General features: G+C 32.8%; 1 protein-coding gene across 1 annotated transcript; it reads right to left on the minus strand.

Annotated features, from left to right (window-relative positions):
* Nucleotides 1–1,382: 1,382 nt before the first annotated feature.
* LOC132300749 (histone deacetylase HDT2) lies at nucleotides 1,383–7,300 on the minus strand. The gene is made up of 5 exons (XM_059797971.1): nucleotides 6,857–7,300; nucleotides 6,611–6,718; nucleotides 2,198–2,268; nucleotides 2,035–2,097; nucleotides 1,383–1,946 (listed from the first exon to the last, which is right to left on the minus strand). The coding sequence occupies exons 1-5, from the start codon at nucleotides 6,921–6,923 to the stop codon at nucleotides 1,644–1,646; spliced, it is 612 nt and encodes a 203-aa protein (XP_059653954.1). The 5' UTR covers nucleotides 6,924–7,300; the 3' UTR covers nucleotides 1,383–1,643.
* Nucleotides 7,301–8,901: the final 1,601 nt, after the last annotated feature.

An 8,901-nucleotide genomic window follows, 5' to 3' on the forward strand; every position in this document is an offset into this window, starting at 1 on the left:
AAAAAAAAATTGTAAATATATTTGTTAATGCAGGAATGTTTTCCTCAACATTGATGGTTCAAATCAGAACACAATATAGCAGAGAATATGCTCTATACTAATTAGGTTAATGGTCAGACGATAGTGCACTATTGCTTTTGCTTGTAACATTAATAATTTTTTTTCAAAATAAATAAAATCAAGAAATTTAACTTAAAGTCAATGAATTAAAAGCCCATATTAGATCAAAATAAATGGTTCAACACGAGAACTAGGAGATAACCTATCTTATTACCACTCTCAATATAAAACATCACCCATACTAATAAAATAAATCACTTATTCAAACAAAAATAAAAAAATAAAAACAGTTCATAAAAAATAAAAATATAAATTAAAACTATAAATAAATTATAAAACATCACTAATTTCTAAATTTTCCTATATACTAATAAAATAAGGTGGGGGCAGATCAAATTTTGTATAGTGTCAAGGCCCAGAGTCACCCAGAAGCCCATTAGATTTTGGATCTGAAATGTTGCAACGTGGCCATCCTCTTGTATGTGTCAAACCCACCAAATTCGGAGTCCAAATTTTGATGGTCCCTCTAGATCCCGGTTATGAATTGGGTTTGGGCTTGATGAAAGTTATTCTGACATCCAAGGCCCAAATATTGAGGAGGGTCTCCCGGTTATGAATTGAGTTTGGGCTTGATGAAAGTTTTTCTTGACATCTAAGGCCCAAACGTTGAGGTGGATCAGGGCACTGCTATTTCCCAACTAATGAACCATTTCTATGTTTTTTATGAGACTGGGTTGGGCCTGAAGGAGGAACTTGACTCCTCCGGTGAAGAAAAGCATGAAAACATATGGAGATTGCCAGAAGTGATGAAATTATGCTAGGTTTGATTGAACATGCCTTGCCCTGCTTGGTGAGGACCTGAGAGATTTCGAGATCGAAAATGAGCCGATCCCGGCTGCCATTGACGTCTGGATTTCTTGACGGAACGAGGTTTTCCGTGTATATATGGTGCTCCACTCCATGGGCACATATTGAAGAAAAAGCAACAAGAACCATAAGAAACAACATTGCGACACTTTTATTCCTAACCACTTCCATCTCTCAAAAAAAAAAAAAAAAAAAAAAAAAAAAATTTAAAAATTAAATAAATAAAAACCTAAGGAGCTTGTTAACATTAATGAAAACTTTGAAGAATTGCAACATATATATACACAAACACACGTGTGTGTGTTTTATTTATTTCCTTAATTTAAAAAACCTAGTAATTCATTTATGCATTTAATTTGTTAAACTAACACTCAGGGCTCAGATTTTAGGCTTAAATAACTGTTTTATGGGAAAATAAAAAATGAAAAATTGAGGTACATCATGCTAGAATTGAGTTACCATCTCAACTTCTCTGTGCCTTGCATGAGTATAGAAATCAAAAATTAAGAGCTGCATAATGTCTGTCTATTGCAGTCTGCTTAAACTATAACATCAACAGACACAGAATTCCCAATTCATTCATAAAACTCTAGAAGGTTTTCAACTCATATCCGTACCATTATAGCTGCAACAACTCCGCGGGTGAAAAATTCCCACAAATAACTCTGACAAGTTGCATCTTTAAATCTTGGTAAATGAAGCTGAGAAAAAGGTTTCTATGGGAGCTCAATAATCTTTGGTCGCTTTTTTGACTGACGATTTCTCGATGATTCACTGGGTAGATTATCTTCATCAGGCTTAGATCTTTTCCCTTTCGTAGGAGAGCATGTGTCATTGTCGTCATCATCATCATCGTCACTTTCATCATTATCATCGTCACTGTCATCGCTGCTATCTTCAGATTCCGTCCCACTACTGCTACCAGCCAAAGGAATCATGGGTTGATAACTGGCTATTGCAGACTCAGCAGCAGCAATGGCCTCAGGGGTATGAAGATCAGCAACACCCAGCATCAAATCCTGTGATTGCAACCAATCATCAACTTAGAAACATGACGGCTGCCACTTTGTTCAAAGCAAAGAAAATGAAAAGAAAGCACTCATTTACCATTTCAATGTATTCAGACTCGTTTCCAGTGAGCACTTCAATGTCGTAGTCCTTAGAACTATCCTGAATTTTATCATGGCACACTAATGTCAGAAATGAAGAGAACAAATGGAATTAGGATCGACAACTTGGTCGCTTTACAAGACGAGCATATTATGTATACCTTTGCATCTACCTGCAACCTCTCATTTGCTTCTGATATGACTCCCAAAAAATCCTTCACCTTTCCCAGAACTGAAGTAATGACAAAATAAGCATCAACTATAACAGGAATATTGCTTCTAATTTTACCTATTTACTTGGTAAAAGCATCAGATTTATTCAGGATACTAGAATTTTATGAAGCAGGGACACTTAGGATTAACTGTTTCCAACACAGTGCGGGACACGACCTCATCTGACACACTAGAAAAGAATCAGATGCAGGCAATATATATAAATTCTTTCTTCTGTTTATTATTATTTTTTTTTTATCAAAAGAAATTGAAAATAATACAAATTGTCAAAATAGGTTAAGCATGTAATGCACACTTCAAGTATTTAGCATTGAGAAAGGGATGTAATGAGTAATTAATGGTTGTACACATGATATTTGTAGAGCTTAGCTCCCAAGTTATGCAACTTTGAGTTAACCAAATTATATGTTTTCCCCCATATTAAATATTTACACATATTATTGAATCTTGTCCAGTCCTATTATTTAAAATTTACCATTTTGGCACGTCTTGCCATGATGCGTGTCCAAATCTATGCTACATAATTACCTGTAACATATGTAACTAAGCTGTGAGTCTGTTTTATCCATATGAATACTTATGTTTATAATAATGCCCTCAATTTATTTTATTTATCCCACTAAATGAGTAGTTGCTATCAATACTATATTCAAAACAAACTGAAGGACGAACAGAGAAAGGGACTGGTTCTTGGCTCATCAGTTTTCTTATCAGATTCATGATAAATTCAAGAGGAAGTGGTATCTCCTTAGGATCTACGCCAGTGTGCCTAGCACTAGCTTGATTTCAGCTGCATTCAATATGCGGAGTTTCTGTTGGATCAAATCTTTTGCTTTGACAAAAGCTATTGGACCTGGCTGAAAGGATTAATTGCATAGAGATGATCAAGTAATGATAGAATACAACTACGAAAGGGTGGTTTTTAGATCTCGCATCTACTTAAATCATGGGAATATAATGATCTACTCCATAAAGTATGAGAGACCAACTTGTCAAATTCAAATTTCTCCCCGTTTTTCATTTTCCAAACTGAAACTAATAATGGACAGAAATAAACTAATAATTTTCTATTGATTCCTTGTTCAAATCTAGGATGGCCCAGCTGCGCAGCTGCACCAGAAAAATAATAGAAGCAGCATATGACTCCATGCATGCACTTGGTTTGGGGAAAAACAGCTCATTTGATAGAGTTTCACTCTTGCAGTTGGGACGCTGTAATTACAAGTCTAAGTATTTAATTGTCCAGGTGGTAATGATAGTGTCTTGTGTTCAAGGTCAATAAATAAGAAAACATCCTCTTTTTGAAGCTCATAGTGTATTTCCAATTCCCCTGCTAAAGAGAGAGAGAGAGAGAGAGAGAGAGGCAGAGAGAGAGCTCTCCTTGTATGAGTTATTTACTGATTCTTCCCGAAGGCTCGCCCTGGGCTTGGAAGTCAATCTAAAGGCACCTCTAATAAGGTCATTTTTAGCTTAAAAGTCTCATTTTCACTCAAAGTTCGTATCTTTTTACATTGAAACACTCTCATTCCTTCAAATGTACTCGAATAAGGTCAGTTTTTACTTAAAACTCCCATTTTAACTCAAAGTTCCCATCTTTTAACATTGAAACACTCTCATTCCTTCAAAGGTACCTTGAATAAGGTCATTTTTAGCTTAAAAAGTCTCATTTTCACTCAAAGTTTGTATCTTTTTACATTAAAACACTCTCATTCCTTCAAAGGTACCTTGAATTTTTTTTTTTTTTTGATAAGTAAAGGTACCTTGAATAAGTTAATTTTTAACTCAAAACCCTCATGTTAACTCAAAGTTCCCATCTTTTTACATTGAAACTACAAAAATGCATCAAATAACAAAATTATTTAATTATGGAGTTTTGATCAACACTACTTGGACAATTTTGGATACATGTTCAACACAACTCATGCTAGGGTACAAGTTTTTTCACATTCTTGGAAGACAAAAGTCATAACCCTAAAAATAACAGAGTTACCATTTATTGGGTTCTAAGTAACTTTAACCTTTTCCAGAAATAAAGAAGCGAGATGTAGTGAAGATTTCTTCCAAAGGAGGAGAGTTTTTTCTCAAAGTACCCATACAGTTGCATTTATTGTGTTGTAAATTACTTTAACCTTCTCTAGAAATAAAAAGTGAGATGTAATGAAGATTTCCTTCAAAGGGGGATGGTTTCTTCTCCAAGTACCCGTTGATGTTGTTATTATTATTATTTACTACTACTACCATCATTGTTAATTTTAAAACAAAGGCAGACCAATAATTTGAAACATCAATTTTTATGAAATACATTCTCCCCTTTTCAGTTTCTCATAAAGAGGAAATGACAGATTATAATTGAAGAAAAATAGGGAGGAATAATGTGATGTAAGGAGCACACAAATATTGCATCCCACCTCTCTTGTATATGAACATACACACTAACCCAGTTAAATCTAGCAGGCTCACTTTGGAGTCCAGTATATTATGACAAAAATGACTTATCAAAAAAAATATATACATATTATGACAAAAAGGAAACAAATCTACTCATATTGTGACAAAAGTAGGACCATCAAAGGTTTAATTTTTCATCTTTTGACAGAATATTTTGCATTCTGATCTCTCTCCTGCTTCCAACCAATTATATACCATAGTCCATCAATTAATTAAAGTGTGGCTTCATGCATCCATGATGTGCCTTGCAATTATTTCAACTGAAATAAATGCATTCTTTATAGTTCTGAATTCTGATATAGCTGCAGATTGTTCACTTACCTAACCTTTTGTAGCAATAAAGAATTATTTAAGCTCACAAGCCTCCATTTCATTTAGATGCAAAACAGCATACCGAGGAGGACGGTAAAACTCCTTTGGGCTAAATTTTGGGTCATTTTAAATAAGTATACAATAGAACATTTTTTAGACAAACCTTCTACAATTAACACTCTTGACAGAAGGTAAGTTCCTTCTGCAGCATTATAATATAATGATCCTTAAACATGAATTCACGTTTTCTAGTTTCTTTTTTCCTGAGGAGGTGTGTTTTCCATCTACAATTTTTCCACTTTAAAATTCATTTTTTTGCTTACAAAATGAAATTCTGTTCTCATATGTATAAATGGTAACAATACTATAGAAATTGAAATCCTACTTTTAACTTAGAAACTATTTTCTGTTTGTATAGATAGAAAATAACTTTTTAACAGTATCCAATCACAACCTTACCATTAGAAAAAGGCCCTAATTAAATGGCGCTTATCAATGTAATTGGTGTCCAGCAGAATCTAAAAAAAAACAAAAAATAAAAAATAAAAAAAATAAAAAATAGACAAATGCAGTCAAGTGTGAAAAATGGAAAACCTGTTTGACATCAGGAGATAAAATATTATGCAAAATTAGGGATGCAAATAGACTCCAAACCTCAACTACGCAGGAACCGTGTGGCAGAAAATATGGAACACAGCAGTCCCAGCATGGATTTGGGTTGGCCATGGACTAACGTTCATTCACTCACCAACACCACACTATGCTGCAGTAATGAGTTTACTATTCTAATACGCCCCAAAATACTGCTTTGATGCCTTAATTTTCTAGGCCTGCCTAATTTCGGAATTCTTCCCACATCTGCTTAATTTTCTCCGTCTTTCTCGAAATTGTGACACTTCTCTCTAAAGCTTAAAAAAAAAAAAAAGTTACACAAATTATTATTACATATGATGTATGCAAAGATCTTCTATTTCTCTCCTCACTAAAAGTTCTAAAAAAAATTGTAACATCTACAAATATCAATAAAAACTCCCAAAAGATAGCAAGGTGCTCATTATTGGCGTCAATTTTACTATGGTAATTTTCTACGTATATGAAAAATCTCTTTTAATGCATTTGGGAGCACCGAATTTGCTCACTAGAATTGGAATTGGAATTGGAGATTCTCCCAACAATAGCTTTATATTCGTTTCAATTGTAATAAAAAAAAAAATTAAAAAAAAAAAAACAGTTCTCCATTTGAAAAATACAATATCAATCCATCTAGGCTGATATTTTCTAAATCAAACTCCAAGCAAAATTGTCTCCAATTTAAACCAATTAGTTCCACTAAACACTTGCCGCCCCTTTAAATTTGGTTAAAATTATATGGGGGTGTATGATAAGAGTTTAGGACTTCAATGCAAACTTCTTTTTTAAAATTTTCAGACCCATTTGTCTAGAGTTTCCAAAACCTGTGTATAATGTCTAATTGAGATACCGGTTCTCAACAATATATGGATACGCATATATTGATGTACATAAATTATACACATAGAAGTATGTAAATTACACACAGAATAAGATTGACAGTGAAGCACCTTGGCTTTTGGGAACAGAAGAAGGCATGGACTCTCCATTAGGAGGTTGGGACTTGGTGGTCTGAGACTGCAATAATTCATTGTTTTTGCAAACAAGAAGCTTGGATTCTGCAGCAATAATACAAAGGATTTAGTAAAGATTAGCACACAAAATATAATATTAAATATATATATATACACACACACACACATATAACAAACATAGAGCTAAAGAAAACAAAATATAAAGAGATTAGAGAGAGTGACCTAGTGCTGAGGGAGAGTTATTGGCCTCCAACTGTAGAAGAACTTTGCTGTTACCTTTGCCTTCCATCTCTCTCCTCTCTCTCTCTCTATGATGGTGGTAATGATGGAGATAGGGATGTTACCGCAATGGTAGAAGGAGTCTGAGTCGAATCGACTCGGTGAATGCGTCTATCACATGTTGCCTCAACTGAGTCAGTTGGGTAGCTAGCGATCTAGGGTTTAAGTTTGTTGGGTTCTTGCGGTTCGGTTCGGGTCAGATCGGATAGAACCAGATTTCGGGGGCTTGATGTTAAAGTTTGAAGATCGACAATCTTTCCTTTTTCCTTCATGTTAAAGGGCTACTAAATAGAGGGAAAGAGTTAGAATTCATTATTCTTTTATTTCTTTTTTCTCAAAAAGTTCTTTGATTTTTTTCTTTTCATTTTCTTTTTAAGATTCCAGCAAAGAAACAAAATGTTGGAGTTGTTCAATAAAACTTAAAATTAAGAAATGAAAATTCAAAAAATTGAACTGCAACTCTTGAAGTTTTTGAACGTTACCTATAAATTGAAATTTCTTTTTATATTTATTTGAATTAACAATAAGTGAATTTCTTATTCAAATTTTTACTCTATTTTCAATGATATAAAATCACACTAATTAGATTATTGTTTTTTCACCGGTGATCTTTTACGAGCTCATGAGGTGACACTTCAATTCGTGCACCACGTCATTCTTAATTTTTTCACTTCATGTATAATTTAGTGGTTTTTTTTTTTTTTTTTTTTTTTTTAAATGTTAAATTGGTTTTACTATGTAGCCTTTGTTCTTTATGATATTTCCCATTATCAATTCGAGCTTGGGTGTGGGCAAGGTGTGTGCAAGTATGTGTGTTTCTTGTCATGAAAATAAAATAAAATAATAACTACTATGCTAGATAGGAGAATTACGTCATTCACTATTCATATTTTAGACTAGTTGTAGTGTGGAGTTATGAATATTCCTTTAATATGAAAGAAGGAAAATTGAAAAAAATGAAAGATAAAAGGGGTATAAATTAATGATATTACTAGGAAATGAATGAACCGATTTCTTGCATTATTTAGTAAATATAAAAGATGCGAGTATAACATGATTTGATCACCATATCTTTTGCAAGTAAAATGAGACTTTTTGAAAGGTAAATCGAAAAGTTAAAAGGGAGGAGTGCGGATGCATACTAACTAGTAATCTTAACATTTTTTTGAACAGAGAGATGAAATGAGAAAATAGAATAAATTTTTAATAAACTCACCAATGCTATATTTGGGAGTATTGAATCGGCTATTTAAATTTGGATGGAATGAAATTTTGTCAAAATTCAAACGTGAGATTCGGTTATAATTGTTATAAGTTTAGCATATTTGTGCATCAATAACAATGCTTGGAATAAGCTATAACGTATATTACATTCAATTGTGGAATTGAGAAGGTTGGTGTAGTTTTTGTGTCAGTTGCATTCATTTCCGATCTTTAAGCTGGAGCTTTGGCATCTCTAGCATCAAAGTGAATACAAATAATAGCACCAATTTGATTCTCATGCTACCTTTAGTTGATATAGAAAGGGACGGAGCCAGAATTCGTTTAAGGGGCAATGTATTAAAAAATAATAATAATAATAATAAATCATTTAATAGTGCAGTAAGATAATAAGTCCAACAATAGAAATGCAGTGTATAGTGCATTGAGTAACATTCATATAGTATTTAATAACTCAAAAAATAATTATTATAAGAAATAATTAAAAAACATAAAATACGGATATTAAGGATTTTTTTGGCAACAAGTTCTATTTTTCATTTCTAGAAACGTAACTTTGTGTGTGTGTGTGATTTACTCTGAAACAAAAATATGATTGGTAACTAATTTATTACACAATGATTCATAATTTTTTTAAAAAATTGGTATTTAAATTATATTGGTTTTTTTAAAAAAAAAACAAGTGAAGAAAAAAAAATAGAGGACTTTGAAGGGAAAAAAAAAAGAGTCTGATTGAAAAAGGGAATGCATTTTTTTTATTTTTTTTG

The sequence above is a fragment of the Cornus florida genome, unplaced genomic scaffold (genome assembly GCF_030987335.1).
Source record: "Cornus florida cultivar Cherokee Brave unplaced genomic scaffold, ASM3098733v1 CherokeeBrave_3.0.0_Hap2_Chr01, whole genome shotgun sequence".
Classification (NCBI taxonomy): Eukaryota; Viridiplantae; Streptophyta; class Magnoliopsida; order Cornales; family Cornaceae; genus Cornus; species Cornus florida.

What these genes read in the sequence shown, in the direction of transcription:
- LOC132300749 (XM_059797971.1), bottom strand. Translation starts at nt 6,923, where the DNA reads ATGGAAGGCAAAGGTAACAGCAAAGTTCTTCTACAGTTGGAGGCCAAT. An exon ending in TAACTCTCCCTCAGCACTAG is followed by an intron (nt 6,719 to 6,856) that starts GTCACTCTCTCT and finishes TTATTGCTGCAG; the next exon opens with AATCCAAGCTTCTTGTTTGC. An exon ending in AGTCTGAATACATTGAAATG is followed by an intron (nt 1,947 to 2,034) that starts GTAAATGAGTGC and finishes TTGCAATCACAG; the next exon opens with GATTTGATGCTGGGTGTTGC.